At 39.1% G+C, this 18,327-nt stretch overlaps 1 protein-coding gene across 7 annotated transcripts in view; it reads left to right on the plus strand.

Moving 5' to 3' along the window:
• The window catches only part of B4GALT6 (beta-1,4-galactosyltransferase 6), an 81,802-nt gene that overhangs the window by 8,847 nt on the left and 54,628 nt on the right, over window positions 1-18,327 (plus strand). For 4 of the 7 annotated variants that reach the window (XM_081801449.1, XM_081801447.1, XM_081801451.1 and 1 more), the window contains exon 2: window positions 13,272-13,388. The exons of 2 other annotated variants lie outside the window; for them this stretch is intronic. In XM_081801449.1, the coding sequence (XP_081657575.1) occupies window positions 13,272-13,388 (117 nt within the window). Of the gene's footprint in view, window positions 1-13,271; window positions 13,389-18,327 lie in introns of those variants that run through there. One more of the 7 variants, XM_081801453.1, reaches the window with a different exon arrangement.

The following is an 18,327-nucleotide window of genomic DNA, read 5'->3' on the forward strand; positions in this document are numbered from 1 at the left end:
GGGTAGCTGACTCTTCCACTGTGCTGGAGCTGAAGGCCCTGGTCATTGTTGCCCTGGAAAATGACTCGGGGGAAACATGAGCTCTCTGCTCTTTAGGTTAAAGGAACACGTAGAAGAGAGATGAACCTTTCTTTGGATAGCGTCAGATAGCAGTGAGGGTAGTTACAAAGAGGCAGATTTTAAGAAATCAAACCCTTCTGAGCTATAAACAATGAAATACGTGCCTCAAAGGTGCCTCATCAGGCCGAGGGTAAATGACCACCTGTTAAGGCTGGAGAAGGTGCTCGGGAGACTGGATAGACTTCCGATAGCCTCTTAAACTCAGTGATGCTGTGTTGAACTCGGCAGCACCCTTGCTCACCCAGGGGCAGACCTGCTCCTCCACCCCCACCCACACTGCCTTTTGTGACTCCCTTTCCCTTTCAAGCCTGCGTTTCATGTTTGTCTTAACCTCAGTAAGTGGGGAGGTGGTGGGGGGGGGCGCTGCACTGAGACAGTGGAAAGGTGCATTGCAGTGATTTGTCTAGAGCTTGGTTTTCCTGGGTCACATTTGGGAGTTTCCAAGAGCATTGATTTCCGCATTTACAGTATTCTTCTGGTCAATTTTCCTGCCGCCTTAGACCAAGCTGGCTTGTTGTTAGCATTTCCTCTGACTGCAGTCTCCCGGGTTAACCAGAGCAGCCTGCCCCTGTCATCGCTGCCATCCTTTCCCCCCTCTTTTCCCTCTGATTCTGTTTCTCTCTCTCTTTTTTTTTTCTTTTTAATTTCTGGAGAACACGGTAATTTAGTATTTAAAAGACTGTTTCTTTCCATTTCTGCCTTTTGTCAGAATAACAACAAAGAGAATACTATACAGGTGATGTGATTTGAGTTGAAGATGAGGCCAATTCAAGGTTGAAAGTAGGTTTTCTAAGGAAAACCTACCTATAAGGCCATTAACATGCCTTTGCAAAATGAAGAGTTTACTCCAGTTAGTACTAGAGATTTTTACTTCATGTCTTGGATTCACTAGAGAATTTCAGGTAACACCCCAATTTTATTTTCCTCTAGTATGTGAATCCTATGTCGGGCCACCTTGATTTGTTACGTTTCGTGAGCATACTTGTTTTCGGTCATACCAGAACTTGGCAAAGTTTGGTTTAAAGCTACAGCAAAAACGCTCCTCAGTTAAAATAGGAAAGCTAGCTTAAAGGATGTTCGTCAGCAGTTATATTTTTGGCTATGTGGCACAGCCAAATGTTTAGGAAAACATACTTAGTAATTTTAAATCTGAAATTTATAATTAACTTTTTTTTCTCCAGAGGCGTAATAAATATGGCTTTCTGCTTTCATCTTTGTTTTCATGATTAATTATTCGAGTTAGTAAAAGTCTTTGACTCCACCAAATCATTGTGTGATACCATTATAATAGGAGGTAAACGTAGATTCTGAAATTAGAAAGCTGTGTAAAGAGGATTTATTTAATGTAAGTTAAACTAATATAAAAGGAAGATTCTACTTTTTTTGCTTGTGACAAATGTTATGTTTAAAGAATTACTACAAGCAGTGTTTTTCAAACATAAATGAGCTTAAGCCTTACTTAAGGTGGTTTGCATAAATAAACTTATTTCCTAGGTTTTATTACCAGAGATGCTAATTCTGATTTTGGTTCATTTTTAATACACATTCTAGGTAATTCTGGACCCTGGAAACTTTATTTCTGACAAATACCCCAAATGGTGGGTTAAAAAAAATCAAGTGCTAGATAGGTTTCTTTTTGGAAATTAATCATCTTAGATCATTTGCTCTTTCATAGAAATAACCTTACTTTTTAAAAACCAGATTAACTTGTTTGTAGCATCATGTTTTACTGGAGCTAGAGGTGGCTGTCATGGTGAAGAATTTTTTTCCTCCAGAATAGAAATGGACAGAATGGACAAAACATCCTTTAAGACAACCAGGATCACGTGTTTCTTTGTGAGTGTGCAGTGACTCTGTGATTGAGTTAGAGGTTGATCAGAAACTTGTTAGTGTTTCTAATTATTAGAAAGACACATTGTAATTTACTTAATAAGATCAGTAAAAGTGATTAAAGCATATAGCCCTGCATGTTAGCCAATGATTTAAAAACATTTCCTATAGCATTTGGCTAGAAAAGTCCCTTTGTAATATTACAGGTAAGTAGGTATATGAGATTTGTTACTGTAACCTGTCATCTTGATTGAAATATTGTGTCTTGGTTTTTTTTTGTTTTTTGTTTTTTTTAAAGATTATTTGTTTATTTGACAGAGAGAGACACAGTGAGAGAGGGAACACAAGCAGGGGAAGTGGGAGAGGGAGAAGCAGGCTTCCCCGCTGAGCAGGGAGCCCGATGCGGGGCTCGATCCCAGGACCCTGGGATCATGACCTGAGCCGAAGGCAGACGCTTAACGACTGAGCTACCCAGGCGCCCCGTGTTGTTTTATTTTTAAATATTGCTTGCTAGTGTTAATGAGGCTTGCTAGTGTTAATGTGACTTTACTGAAACCATTATATATATATTGCCTTCCTGATAATTAAGTTAATAGCTCAGAAATTATGACTTCTGCAATTTCCAGTTTGACTCAGAGGAAGAGAAATTGGACTTTATTTTTATTTGAATCAAGAGACTTAAGGCAGAGAATTATAAGGTGCCTTGTTTATTGATTTGAAAATATGCTCTGGCTTTGGAAGTCTTTTTTAAAAATTTTATTTGTTTGAGAGAGAGAGAGCTCGTGCATACAGGGCGGGAGGGCAGAGGGAGAAGGAGAGAAAGGGAGAGAAGGTCTCAAGCAGACTCTGCACGGAGCCCATCGATCTCACAACCCTGAGATCACGACTGGAGCCAAAAGAGTCCGACACTCAACTGACTGAGCCACCCCTGGCTTTGGAAATCTTTGAAATTCATTTCCCACAGTGTCCCCTTCTCTCCTGCTTATTTTAGAGTCATTTTCCTTTCATAAAATAAATAAGTTGAAATTTCAAAAGGTATTTTAATTGTGAAACACAAGGAAATCGGGGATGATTGTAAAACATGTAGTTCATATACCACTTTTTTTCTCATGATAGAATTCTTAAGAGGATAGAGATTCATTTCACATTCACCTTATGTACTGTGAAATCATTAATTTTCAACAATTTTGTAATGTTTTCTGGTATGTTTATTTATGGTTTAATCTTTTAGTCTGTAATTTCATTAAGTTTCCTTACTGACTGGCTTTAAGAAAATCTATTTAGTTGCCTGTATTCTTCTTCCTCGATTCCCTCATTTCCTCCTAATTTTACTTTTCTACCATGTGGGGTGTAATGCTTAACTCTTTAAGCTCCTGCCTGCTTTAAAGAAACAGGTGTTTATTTTAAGGGAATAACAGTGAACTAACACATGACGGAGCAGATCGATATCTTGGGTTAGATAGTGTTTTCATATTGCCAGGTTCGGAGTCTATTTTTAGAATTACCAGCTAAGTGTAAACTAGCCTGAACTGACAGTCTGATTGTTTCGAAAGTACTTCTGACCTTTTAGGCTGTTTATGCTTCAGGATTTTAGTTTTTACAGAGGAACACCCCGGACACCTTAGTTTCTGGTACTGCTCAGCAAATGGTAGGCATTCAGTAAATACCTGTTGAACAAACACATGTCTCCACCTTGAACGTCTTTAATAAGACTATTGGAAAAGTCCAATTTTATTTAAAAATATTTAATTTTGATCAGTATTCAAACACAAATAATCTCCCAAAAATAAAACTGCTAAACTGCAGAGTGGAAATGGTGAAAGCACCAGGTGTAAAGAATTTCTTGTTAATTTTTAGTGTCTACGTCAGCAAAGCTGTAGCTGTTGGCTAAGATCTGAAACAGATCTATACTGTATATAATCATGGAATTCATTATTCCTTGATAAAATGGGATTCTGAAGGCAGAATGGTTTCATTCTCTTTATTCATCAGTCAGCCCATGACTCACTTGAAAGATGGGGGGGAGGTTATTATAGGTTGGTAATTATTTGCACTACAGATTGCCTTAAGCCCATACCTGGCTTTGAATTATTGTCACCGTGGTCAGATACTCTGCTTTTAAATAGTACTTTGACATAAAGTGAATCATTTGGTTTACAGCCTGGCACAGCCTAGACATATGTTATTTTTTTGTTTTTAACCCAAGCAGTACTTTGGACCTAGGCAGAGTATGAGCAGTATTTCATATATAGTCTGGCGTAATCCTGGGGCTTACAGCATTATTACCAGAGATAATATGTTTAGCTTTACCATCTTGGATGAGTCATTTTTGGGAATTAGATGAACAAGGGATAGATGTGAGTAGAAGAAAACCTTTAGGCATCTGAAACAGATCCTTAGAAGATTATTGTGAGTTCAAGAGATTCAGAGATAATGAGATTCAGGTATCTATAGTAATATCCAGGGGCATGTATAAGTGGTATTTTGCTTTTTTTCTACATTGTTTCTTTATATGTTCTGTAGCTGATAAGGGAAACTGCTTTCTCTCCTGTAACCTTTTAGTGCCCCTTCTGATTTCCTCCTCCTCCTCTGACCGGTTGAGATCTGGCTTATCCCTCCTTTCTCACTCCCTCATTACTTTTTACAGTGAAGATTTCTCTCTCTCTCTTTTTTCTTTTTTTGCTCCTCCCTCTCCTCTATGACTTCCAACCATTGCTTCTTCCAAATTGCTGCCCCTCAGACATTCGGACCTGTCCTTGAATCCCAGTTTTTCTAAATTCTATCTATGCAATTTACTTCTGAGTTTGTTTTCTGATCTTTCAAATGGGGAAAAATTATACCCACACCATGCGGTGGTATACTAGTTTCCTAGGACTGCCATACACATTACCAAACACGGAATGGCTTAAAACAATAGGAATTTATTATCTCGTAGTTCTGGAGGCCAGAAGTCTGAAATCAGGTGTTGTCAGGACTGTGCTCCCTCTGGAGGCTCTCGAGGGGGATCCTTTCTTGCTGTTTCCAGCTTCAGGTGCCTGTTGGCATTCCTTGCCTTTCTAGGCTTGTGGTCACATCACTCCAGTTTCTGCCTCCATCTTTACATTGCTTTCTCCTGTGCCTGTGTGTAATATATCCCTTGCCTGTGTGTGTGTGTGTGTGTGTGTGTAAAATATCTCTTGCCTTTTTCTTATCTGAACATTTGTCATTGGATTTAGAGCCCACCCAGATAATTCGGGATGATCTCCTCATCTCAAGATCCTTAATTACATCTGCAAAGACTCCTTTTCCAAATAAGATAATGTTTTCACAGCTTCTGAGGATTAGGATTCACATATTTTTTTTTGGGGGGGTGGGCACATTCGACCTGCTACATACAGGTGGTTTAAGAATTAAATGAAATATACTTATATGTATGTGTATTTAAATATATTTATACATGACCAATGTAGGTACTCAATAAATGTTAATTCATTTCCCTTCTCTTTATTTTTTTAAAAAATTTTACTTGTTAGCTCATGCACACACACATGCGTGCACACACTCAGGGAGGGGCAGAGGCGGAGGGAGAGGGAAAGAATCTCAAGTGGACTCTGTACTGTGCACGGAGCAATGTACAGATGGAGTCAGAGACTGGAGTGATGTGACCACGAGCCCAGGAAGGCAAGAATTGCCAACAGGCACCTGCCCAATACAGGGGCTCAATCTCATGACCCTGAGATCATGAGTTGAGCTGAAACCAAGAGTCAGACGCTTAGCTGAGTGAGCCCCCCAGGGGCCCCTCCCTTCTCTTGAGAAGCCTCTGCCCACCGACATTCTGCATCCCGGCATGATTTTGGCAGTTAGTACAGGCATATCTCATTTTATTATGCTTCACTTTATTGTGCTTTGCAGATAACAGATTTTTTATAAATTGAAAGTTTGTGGCAATCTTCTATTAAGCAAGCCTATTACTGCCATTTCTCCAACAATATCTGCTCACTTCATGTCTCTGTCACATTTGATAATTGTCGTAATATTTCAAACCTTTTCATTATTATTATATATGTTATGGTCATCTGTGTTCTTTGATATTACTATTGTAATTGTTTTGGGTGTCATGAACTGTGCTCCTATAAGACAGCAAACTTAATTGATAAAAGTGTGTGTTCTGACAGCTTCGCTGACTGGCCATTCCCCATCAGTCTCCCTCTCCTTGGGCCTCCCTATATTCCCTGAGACACAACAATATTGAAATTAGGCTGATTAATAATCCTACAGTGGTCTCTAACTGTTCACCTGAAAGGAAGTGTCACATGTCTCTCACTTTAAATCAGAAGCTAGAAGTGATTATGCTTAATGAGGAAGGGATGTCGAAAGCCGAGATAGGCAAAAGGCTGGGCGTCTTGCATCAAACAGTTAACCAAGATGTGAATGCAGAGGAATGGTTCTTTTTTTTTTACGTTTTATTTATTTGAGAGAAAGAGAGCAGGAGCAGAGGGAAAGAGACAAGCAGACTCACTGCTGAGCAGGGAGCCTGATGCGGGGCTTGATCCCAGGACCCTGGGATCATGACCTGAGCCGAAGGCAGACACTTAACGACTGAACCACCCAGGCGCCCCTAGAGCAAGGGTTCTGGAAGGAAATTAAAAGTGCTACTCCAGTGAAGCAAGTGAAAAAATCTTAATGCTGAAGTGGAAAATGTTTTAGTGTTTGGTTAGAAGATCCAACCAGCCACAATATTTCCTGAAGCCAGAGCCTAACCCAGAGCAAGGCCCTAAATCTCTTCAATTCCATGAAGGCTGAGAGAGGTGAGGAACCTGCAGGAGAAAAGTCTGAAGCTAGCAGAGGATGGTTCATGAGGTTTAAAGAAAGAACATGACAGAGCAAGGTGGAAGCAGCAAGTGCTGATGTAGAAGCTGTAACAAATGATCCAGAAAGTCTAGTTAATTAATGAAGGTGGCTACACTAAACAACAGATTTCTAATGTAGACAAAATAGTTTTCTGTTGGAAGAAGATGCCATCTAGGACTTTTATAGCTAGAGAAGGGGAGTCAGTGCCTGGTTTCAAAGCGCTAAAGGACAGGTGGACTCTCTTGTTAGGTAGGGGCTGATGTAGCTGGTGACTTTAAGTTGAAGCCATTGCTCATCTGCCATTCCCCAATTCTTAGGACCCTGAAGAATTATGCTAAATCTACTCTGCCTGTGCTCTGGAAATGGAAAAACAAAGCCTCGGTGAGAGCACATTTGTTTACAACATGGTTTACTGAATATTTTAAGCCTACTGTTGAGACCTACTGCTTAGAAAAAAAGGTTTCTTACAAGATATTACTGCTCATTGACAATGTACCTTGTCACTCAAGAGCTCTGATGGAGATACACAATGAGGTTGGTATTTTCATGCCTGCTAAAACCACATCCATGCTGGGGCTCATGGGTCAAGGAATCATTTTGACTTTCAAGTCTTATTTAAGAATACATTTCATAAAGCTTTACCTGCCATACATAGTAATTCCTCTGATGGATCTGGGCAAGGTAAATTGAAAACCTGGAAAGGATTCCCCCTTCTAGATCCCATTAAGAACATTTATGATGGGAAGAGGTCCAAATATCAGCATTACCAAGAGTTTGGAAGAAGTTGATTCCAGCCCTCCTGGATGACTTTGAGGGATTCAAGACTTTGTGGAGGAAGTCACTGCAGATGTGGTGGAAAGAGCAAGAGAACTAGAATTAGAAGCGGAGCCTGAAGATGTGACTGAATTGCTGTCAATCTCCTGAGAAAATTCGAACAGACGAGGAGCTGCTTCTTATGGATGAGTAAAGAACATGGTTTCTTGAGATGGCTTCCACTCCTGGTGCAGATGCTGTGAAGATTGTTGAAATGACAATAAAGGATTTCATAAGCTTAGTTGGTAAAGCAGTGGCAGGGTTTGAGAGGATTGGCTCCAGTTTTGAAAGAAGTTCTACTGTGGGTAAAATGCTACAAACAGCATTAACATGCTGCTGAGAAATCACTGATGAAAGGAAGACTCATTCGATGTGGCAGACTTCATTGTTGTCTTATTTTAAGAAATTGCCACAGCCACCCCACCATCAGCAATCACCACCCTAATTGGTCAGCAGCCACCAACACTCCCATCAAGAGGCAAGACCCTCCATCAGCAAAAAGGTTATTACTTGCTGAAAGCTCAGATGATGATTAAGATTTTTTTGGCAATAAAATATTTTTAAATTAAGGTATGTACATTGCTTTTGAAGACATAATGCTATTGCACACCTAAGAGACTGTAGTGTAAACTTTTATATGCACTGGGAAATTAAAACATTTATTTTGACTTGATTTATTGAAATATGTGCTTTCTTGTGGTCGTCTGCAGCAGAACTGCAATGTCTCTGAGGTAAGCCCGCTCTCAGTTCAGGACTTTCCTGCCCCACTTCGTCCCCCATGGATGTCCTGTTGGTGGCCGTCAGGCAGTCTGGTCCTTGTCTTCCATCCTCCCTTGTGTGGCCATGTCAGGTCCTAGTAGTTGTGACCTGCTCTCCCTTGCATCTCTCCAGACCATAGTCTTCTAACCTTATCCTTCTGGCACTTTCTCACTGTTGTTAACATTGCCTCTCATCTTCACAAGGACCTCGAGTCCTCTCCCCTCTTTTCTTCTGTTTTTTCACACCATCCATCCACTTAGACCTTTACAAATTATTTTTCACTGCTGCCAAACTCTACTCAAGTCAGATTGTTTACTCCTGGATGTGCTGTGCACCCGTACACTCCAGAGCCTCTGCTTATGCTGTCCCCTCGGGGGAAGTGTTCTTTTCCATCCTTCCTCCTATTTCTTTCAGGGCCTTAAGTTTAAATTTACTCTTTCTTCCCTCTTCTTAGGCCACAGTCATGCTCAGGTTTCTCCTGTCTAAAAAAAAAAACTTCCTTGACCTTGCTGTCACTTCTCTTAAAATTGCTTTTACTTTGTCACTGTCCACTTTACTCTTTCCTACTTGCCTTTTGTTTCCATTGCTTTCCAGAAACTCTTCTTTTAAAGATTGACAGTGATCTCCTAACAGTATTTTTAAGAGGCTGCATTGTATGGTGGTAAAGAGCTAGACTGCTGGGGCCAGCCTGCTGGCATTTGAATTCTGGCTCCACCACCAGCTAATAATAACTATGTGACCTTGAGCAAGCTACTTAACTCCATGTTCCAATTTCTATCTGTAAAATGGGAATAATATTAGTAACAACATTATAGGGTTGCTTGTAAGGATTAATTAGGTTAGTATATGTAAAGCCCTTCTAAGGTTGCCTGGCAAAGAGTATGCACCAAGTATTAGTGTTTTATTTTTTTAAGCTCTTATTTTTTAGTCTTTTTAGCCTCCGTGGTGTTTGATATGGTTGACCATTTCCTCTTCTTCACTGTGTTCAAGCTCAGACTAATTCATCTTGGGGCATTTTATCTTTGTGACCCTCTTTGTGGTCTCTTTCCATGTATCTGAACTTCACTTTCTTATACCTTTTCTGGATAATTTTTCCTTATGGTAATTCACCACCATAGTTCCCACTCTTATATGAATGTCACCTCAAATTGTATTTCTTGCCCTTCTTTCTTAGCTCCAGTCCTGCACTTACAATGTACCTATCCAACATAATCTGCCTCTCAAAATCAGCTTCTCGCTGGATTACTTTTTGTTAACGGACCTGCGGCAGTGTATCATAGTATTGGGACCAGGGGGATGTTGTGTCCGAGGCCTTTGAAGCTCAGGAAAGCTTTCTAGATGAGTGCAGACTGGCACATTCTCCTTGTCTAGGATACTTTTTTCGCTGAACAAAGCTGGATGTGGAAAGGGATGGGGAGACACAGTACTAGCAAGTGCATTCCTCATTCCTTAGTTTTCTTAAGCGGAGAACGAGGCAAGTTCATAAATCGCTTACCTCAAAAACCCGGGTAGGATGCCTAAAAGCTGTTGTAAACTTGATTTTTGAGGGTTTTTTTTTTTTTTATAAGTTGTAGGTATCTCCCACCCCCCAAAAGCAGACCTAGGTAAATAAGTTAAATTTATGTCTCACAAAGCAGAGGCGTATAGCAAATTAACTAAATTAGAGAACAGGGCATGATTTTAATTAATTAAGCAGTGGTAGTTTTTAGTGTATTTCTGAGTTGTCTCAGTACCAAAGGGCAAAGCTGAGAAAGATTTCCCTGTTTTCTGAAATGCAGTTTCTTTTACTTGGAATAGAAATGTTAGACAAAGATTTCCTCTAACTTGCTGGCTTGCCAATAAGACGTTACATTTTATATTAATGGTAATTAGCGGTCATATAGTTATTTGAGTGTGGGTTAGCAGTTTAGGGTGTTTAGAAATCAGACAGTTGGAACCATTCTCATGCTGGGTTAGTGTGCCTTGCAACACTTGGACACATTGCATTCTTCCTGTTAACAAGGACTCTATTTAAACAAAACAGCTTCGTTCCTTAATGGGTTTTGATCTTCAGGGATTAAACCCATGAGGACCATTAACCTAAGGAATGTGACTCAATTAGCTGTAAATGATTTAAAATAAACTAATAGATTCTCATTTTGGAGAGCCTGGTGTCTTGCATTCCTTAATTTTATCTCCATCCATCTAATGAATGGTAAATGCATTCTTTTGGTAAATGGTTCACCATCGTCACAGTTGCCATCAGTCATCATTTTTTTTTTTTTTTTTCCTGTAACAGGTTTGTTACCTGATGTTTTGGAAGTTTTTAGGATAATTTGACTTTGATGATTCTTTTCTATACCAGATCTTTTCTTTGCTGCTTAAATCTGACTTGGCTTCACGATGTCTGACGATATTCTTTATATGAGTAGGTGTGTTAAAAATTCCGTTTCCAGGACACATGGAAGTGCACTGATGTTCTTACCTAGCAGATCCTTGCTTGGACCAGTATTGTTTCCAGCTGCTTAGTTCGCTGCCCCATGATAGGTCCTCTCTACGGTTTGGTGCAGAAAAAAATGTTACAAGATACTAGATCACTGAGAACAAATTTCATATATAACTTTAGGATTCAATGATCCAAGGTGTTGTAAACCAGTAGGCATTAGTTTTCTATTTGATGGTTTTCCCTGCATCATTTCAGTTGAATTTTAGATCTTTGCTTTTGCTAACGTTAGTTGGCTTTTACTGAATGTTTTCCTACGTTTTGGGTTGGCTGTTCTTTTTGTTTTCATTTTTCACTTTGTCTCTTTTCTTCTTTCTTTTAAAGTCCACTCAGGAGCAAAAATGTAATAAAAACTTGCATTTGTAGCCCCATGGGTGTAATAAATTTAAACCTAAACAAGTTATATCTAATTATAGGACTGCTTTCTAGAGAGAATGTAGACACACTCTTAAAAATGATTTGAGGTAAAACTTATTTGCAGCTTGGATTTCTATTTTCTGTTATGGATTGACTGTAAAAGGGGAAGTGTTACTGTACTCTGCTTCTGTATTACTTTTATTTATTCTGTCTTTTGTACTTTGAGCAAGTTAAAATTTACATAAAAAATGGCAAAGGAGAGGTGTGCCTGAGTGGCTCAGTCAGTTAAGCGGTTAAGCAGTTAAGCATCTGCCTTCAGCTCAGGTTATGATCTTGGGGTTCTGAGGATGGAGCCCCTCATCAGGTTTTCTGCTCAGTGGGGAGCCTGCTTCTCCCTCTCCCTCTGCTCCTCCCCCAACTCATGCCTATACACGCTCACTCTCTCTCTCTCCCTCTCACTCTCCCTCAAATAAGGAAATAAAATCTTTTAAAAAATGGGAAAGGTGGTAGTAAACATCCCATTTTGCTTACCTCTCTGTAGCATCTCAAGGAAGTAGAGCAGGGCCCAGAAAATTAGTTGGCATTTCAGATTTTTTAATTTAGCATTCATTTTTTGAGAGTGTCATTACAGTGTTCAGGGGCAGCTTATTTTAAAATTGAAAGAAGTCATTAACTGAGACTTGCAGTTTTTTGGTTTTGCCATGAAAATGATCTTCCTCCTCTTGAATGAGTGGAGTTTATGATTTTTTGGCTGTATGCTTGGAGAATTGAGAGTAGAAAGGCCTTTAGAGAACATCTAATGCAATACCGACTTTTTAGGTGAGGAAACTGAGATTCAGCGAGCTGTCCAAAGTTGTGCATTGTGCTCACAGAATCAGGACTGAGAAAGAAAGGATCTTTTGATTACTTCTGTGCTTCTCTGAGGAGTCCTAGCATCTCAAGAGGCAGAGATGTTTGTCATCTTTGGCAGTTTACCAGTTTCTCCCACAGCAAGAAATTAGGGGCCTAGTTTTGAAGCACTTAGCACAAATAATTAAATGTACCAACTTGAAAATGCACATTGATTTTGATTTTGTCTGCTTTTACAATCCTGGTAGGTAGATTTGTGATTGAAAGGGAGTGTAAAACTTCTAAGTAATTAACTCAGTAGAGAGAAATTACCAAAATAGATAGTGATTCTAGGTCATTCTGCCCCCTAACTCTCCTTCCCCAAACACACTGAGAATTTACAAGATCCATTGCAAGATTCATATTCATACTAGATATTATGGTGATTTATGATATATTTACTATTAGATAAGGAATCCTTGCCCTTGTGGAGTTTTAGATTTGAGGGAGTTAATATAGAATTAGACAAAGTATACTATATGATTGTATATTTGCAATAAAATGCCTTTTTGAAATTTGTAAGTATATTTTATGGTAGAAAATCACTTATGGATAAAGGAATTCATTATGATATTCATTTAGTCTCATTCTTTTTTTTTTTTTTTTTTAAAGATTTTTATTTATTTATTAGAGAGAGAGAGAGTACAAGTAGGCAGAGAGGCAGGCAGAGGGAGAGGGAGAAGCAGGCTCCCTACTGAGCAGGGAGCCCGATGCGGGACTCGATCCCAGGACCCTGGGATCATGACCTGAGCCGAAGGCAGCCGCTTGACCGACTGAGCCACCCAGGCGCCCCTCATTTAGTCTCATTCTATTTGATGGATTTTACTACTTGAATTTTTCATTTTTATTGTTTTAAAAAAGTGGTTTTTACAAGTTTGTTTTTTTGGTTTCTTTTTTTTTTTTAGATTTTATTTTTTTTTTTAGGAAATCTCTGCACCCAACATGGGGGCTCAAACTTGCAACCCCAAGATCAAGAGTGGCATGCTCTTCTGCCTGAGCTCGCCAGGCACCCCTGTTTTTATAAGCTTTTGATAATGGGAAATAGTCATTTTATATTTTTGTTTTCCCTTTGGACATGCTAATTGAGTCAGTTTGGGTTTATTGGGCAGTTCCCTAGTCTGAATATTATTTTATTAAATTAAAAAAAAAAAGCTTACTGAGTTAATGATATTTTCTCTCTTCTCTTTTGTAGCCAACACATATCTCTTTATGGTACAAGCTCGAGGAATAATGTTGAGAGAAAATGTGAAAACAATAGGGCATATGATCAGGCTTTACACAAATAAAAACAGTACTCTCAACGGTACAGGTAAGATTGCTTGCTTCTTAAACGTGCTTTGTTTCTCCTTCTTTACCTTTGTAGTCAAAAAAGTAAACCAGATCTCTCAAGCTCTGGTTTTGCCTCTGAGACTCCTTCCTGTTAAAGGAGCGTCCTGGGAGATTCGTTCACTGCTCGAGCCAGTGCTTTCCATGTTTTAGGATATGTAAAGGTGTTCTCTCAGAGGTGAAGGGGGTTTTGTCCAAAGATACTTAAGTTAATTCTTTATTTTAAAGTTAATTCCTGCAAACATAAAATACAAAAAGCAGCTTGTGCTTTTTTCAATTCACCTGTCGTAGTTAAGAAAAATCAACCACAAAGAGAATAATTTATCCATATTAGTCATTCTGCCATCTCTCTTTATGCCCATTCTAACCCCTAAAATGTTTTTCCAACTATGTTTAGGAAATACTTACTGTTTTCAATTATAGAAGATTCTTAATAATTTTATGGCCTTTTTAGGGGGCTTAGGAGAAATTATATAAAAGTGGAAATCCATAGTTGCTCTTGTCTTTTAAAAATATTATCTGGAAGTAGAGTGTCCATCAGAATCATGTGAGGTTAAAACCAAGTAATAGGCCAAAGTAGTGATTGAATGAAGGCAGAATTGTTGCAAAATAGATTGAACTATCATTTAAGAATGCTCAGCCTCCCATGGGGCAGTGTTTCTGCACTGTCTCCTAAAGTGTTATTAGATGTTACTTAAAGGTTTCAGTTAACTGGTTGTCACTTGTTGCATCCTCTCTATTCTTATTTTAAACAGTTAAAGATTTCATTCCTGTCAACAGTTCGCAGTTGTGCCACTGTAAATGACAGACAGATACACACACACACACACGCACACACTACTAATGGGAAGTCTCTATCTGCCAACCATAGATATTTTTTCTTAAAATGTATGTTAAGGTGAGTAATAGTTTCCCTTCTAAAAATTCACGACTGTATCAAATTGATTCTTAATTTAATTTCACACATGCTTCTGCAAAATCCATTCTGGTCATTTGCCTGATTGTTTTATGATGCCACAAATCAAAACACTCTCGTTTTCTCCCGTTTAAGTTGAAAAAAATTTCTTTTAGAAAGACTGTCATTGTACCTGATATTTTAATAGTATTGTAAAAATTTCATTAATTGGTGCTCGCTTCGGCAGCACATATACTAAAAATTTCATTAATTGGTCTTCTGCTTTAATTGGTCTTCGGAATAGTAGGTCGATGTTAGGAGTAGTTTAAGCATTATAAAAGCTTCTTCAGGACTTGTCCTAGTTGAATAAGTTGATTGTGAAAGTGTTTGTTAAAAGTTCACTCAACTGAACAGAAATACTCAGCATCCTTAGATTCCTGTATTCGTATAAGGGAGTGCGGGACATCTGTGCATAATCGAGTTCCTTTCCTGGGGCATGAATAAGTTTTATGTGGGAACTCAGTTGCGCTTGATTAGGAGAATTGATTACTGGGTCAAGACAAACTCTCTCCCCCACCCACACCCCACAACTGGAAGACAAGAAAAAGGGAAATTCTCTTTTCCCCTTACCAACTCATAGTTTCAATACTGACCACACAACCACTACCTACTTTGATTAGAGTTGGCTTACTTTTATGAACCTTTGAAAACTTTTCTCATGGTTCCTTTACTGGTGGTAAAACTGTTCTCAGGAGATAGTCCATCAGGTAGGAATTGGGTTTGGTTGTATGAGAGTCCTGGCTGCAGCGGCTTAAGCCCATGAGACTCTATGTTCTAATGTAAAAGAGATCCGGAAGTTGGATGTCTGGGGCCGTGGTGGAGAAAGTCTCCACACGCCTTCCATCTTCTGCTCTGTCACAGAGTTTTATAGTCTTCGAAGGTTGTTGTGGGGCTCCAGTCTTTCTATTTGTACTTGGGTTAGTAAGGAGGAGGAAAGGAAGAGAGAAGAAGAACAGAGGGACCCTTTTAAGGAGACTTCCCAGAAGTTTCACATGGTATTTCTGCTTCCATTGCATTGGCCAGGACTTTGTTGTAGGGACTGTAAATTACAGTCTTTGAGCTGGGTACACTGGTGCTTTGAATGAAATTGGGGTTCTGTTACCTAAGGAGAAAGGGAAAATGGAGTTTGAGTAGGCAACTGTGAGACTCTGCTGTGTTCATGTATATTGAACAATTCATGTAGTCAGTATTCTTACCTAGATACTTGGAGACACAGCATTAAGAAGAACATCCTCCCTTTGTATGAGGATCTCAAGGCTTTGAGAAAGTTGGAAGCATACATAGTTACTTATAATGCAGTTGTTTATTTCTGCACAGACTTATATAGATATAATCTGTCAACAAGGAGACAATGGCCAAGAAGGTGTACCAAGAGCTAATTGAACTCTAGGGGAGACTTGATTAACATGTACTGGCTCATTTAAAATTTAACACTTGATGGCAATAGGTTGTGATATTTCTAAGTACATTTGATTTCAAAAAGGGGTTTTTAATCTTGTACCTGACTTTCTGAAGCACCAAGTGTAAATAGATACTACATATAATATTTTTGCAAAGAAATCACATACTCTCATAATCAAATGATTATAGCCTTGTAGCTATGGAGTTAGTCAAATTAAGGAAACAAGATGTAATCAGTGAATAATTACCGAAGCAGATGATAAGGGTCATGCAGTGTTAGAACTGGTAGGTTGGTTAGAAATAGCCGAGCACACTTCCTTGTTTGATGGCCATGTGGTCTGAATCCTCAGACACCGCCAGACAGACACAGCAAGCCAGGGGTGAACAGACTAGAATTCTCATGGAGTTTCTGTACCTGCTTTAAGCTGCCCTTTGCAGGAAGAACAAAGCCCTTGAGAGTCCAATTTGGTGCGATTCTCCTTTTCCTGTAAGTGATAAGTTCCAGTGAGAGCTGAGGAGGGGACCTGTCCAGCAGTTTTCATTCTGTGTTTCTCTTTTCTTCAGGTGTGGCTCTAGAAAAGAGGAAGAAGTTCTGGGGATCCCAGAACTCATTGTGTTTTCATCCATCCATTCATTAGATGAAATAATGTCTACATTTTAAAGCAGTTGTGGCAGATCCGTCTCAAATGCATCTATCATGCGTAACCTTTTAAAACTCCTGGGTTTGAAAGCAGTGGTTATACTTGATGGACCCAAGCACTTTTGTGGGAATAATGATTTTGTGGGTTTATTACAGTATAGTCTCCAAGAGCTTAAATTATTGTTGGCTGAATGATCAGTTGTGAAGTGTTCATTTACAGTAAGTTTTTACCATGTTGTAGATACTTTGTTAGATACTGGAAATCAAAGGCAATTTGATTTAAAAAAAGAGGTATTCAGACCAGTGGCAGGGGTGGGTGGATAGACTTACACATGATACATTGGGATGACATAAGCAGCATTGGACACGGTACCCAAGGAATGCAGAGACCTTTCTGTAACTCTGGCAGTGAGTTGATCCTTATGATCATTTGTAATGATTTAGCCAAGAATAACACGTTTAGCTCCAAAACTTTGTATTTAAAGGAAGTGAATATACTGTTATTCCATGTCTTTGAGTTGTTTTTTTTAATTTAGTCCTTTAAAAACTGATCAAAGTGATACATGGGTTCTCTTGTGAAAGACTCAGTCATTCTAGCACTAAAATAAAAAGTGAAACAGTCCTCTAGGTCTTCTGCTGCCACCAGCCTGCCCAGGGGGAGCTTCCGTTAACAGTTTGTTTTGCAGAAATATCTAGAGAGCCTACAATTTCTGTGAGTTGGATATAGATTTATAGAATCATAGCATATGGCTAAGAGAAGGGGCCCAAACATTAATTACAAGAAATAATAAATTATGCAAAATAAGAAAATACTCTTATCTAAAGTTATCTACATGACATTAAGAAATACTTGAGAATTTTGAGAATGTTAATATTTTTCTGCCTCAGGATTATAAGAAAATGAATCTTCAGAATACATAAAGGCCAGGGACAACCTTATTTATCTTCTGTTTTTAGATCCTACAAATGCATGGACTATACTAGCTGCCTAGTATAGTAGGAGTCCCCATAAATGCAGAAACATTTTTTGAATATAACTTGAAATTTGATTTATATCTAGATATATTTTTAAAAAGCATCTTAAGGAAAGAATCAGAACTTTAATGGACTTACACTTATTTTATGTTCAGTATCTTTAAATCTTTCAGATGTGTATGGGGGCCATACAGAGTATGGACTACTAGAGGGGTCTCTATGCTCTTGGTGTGTCCCTGGGCTTACAAAGCAATTACTGTCTACTGAACGCCCCCTACCCTTTGGCTTGGAGGACTTTCCTATGAAGTGCTTTCTAGGGCTGCTCTGGAGAGAGCTCTTGGGAGGATTCTGTCACTGGGGCTTTCCCACTTTCCCATTTCCTGGAATAGGCCTTAGCGGTTGTACATCATTCGGCCCTACTTATCATCTTGGGGTTTCCTGGCAATAAATACACTTATCTTAAAACCTTCCCCATGCCCTGCCAAATTCATAACTGGGATTTCCATGCAGTCCTTTGGAATTGGACCTTCTCCTCCAGCTTCTGTCTCCTCGTTGGTACCAGAACCCCTTACCCTCCGCAGAGCAGCCTCTGCAGGGTCCCTTCCAGCAGGTGTGCCTTCGCTCGGCAGTGCCGTCCTAGAGCCCAGGCTGCACCCCCTGTCAAGTCCATTTTGATGATAGTGAATATCTATGTCAGGCAAAAGGTTTGCAGGGTCAGTGTTTAGTGTTCTTTGACTCTTCTCATATACTTCATATTCAATTGCCAGGATTCTACCATCTTTCCCTAGGGAGAGGGTTTAGCTTTTACATTTTAGTAAGGTGTGTGATTTTTACCTTTCGCCTTTTGCTTGCTGGTCACTGGCAGACAGGCCTCTCTTTCAAGTCATATGCCTGTTCTCCTCTTTCTTTTTTTTTTTTTAAAGATTTTATTTATTTATTTGAGACAGAGAG

Source organism: Leptonychotes weddellii, chromosome 13 (assembly GCF_054177405.1).
Source record: "Leptonychotes weddellii isolate Sample4059 chromosome 13, ASM5417740v2, whole genome shotgun sequence".
NCBI lineage: Eukaryota > Metazoa > Chordata > Mammalia > Carnivora > Phocidae > Leptonychotes > Leptonychotes weddellii.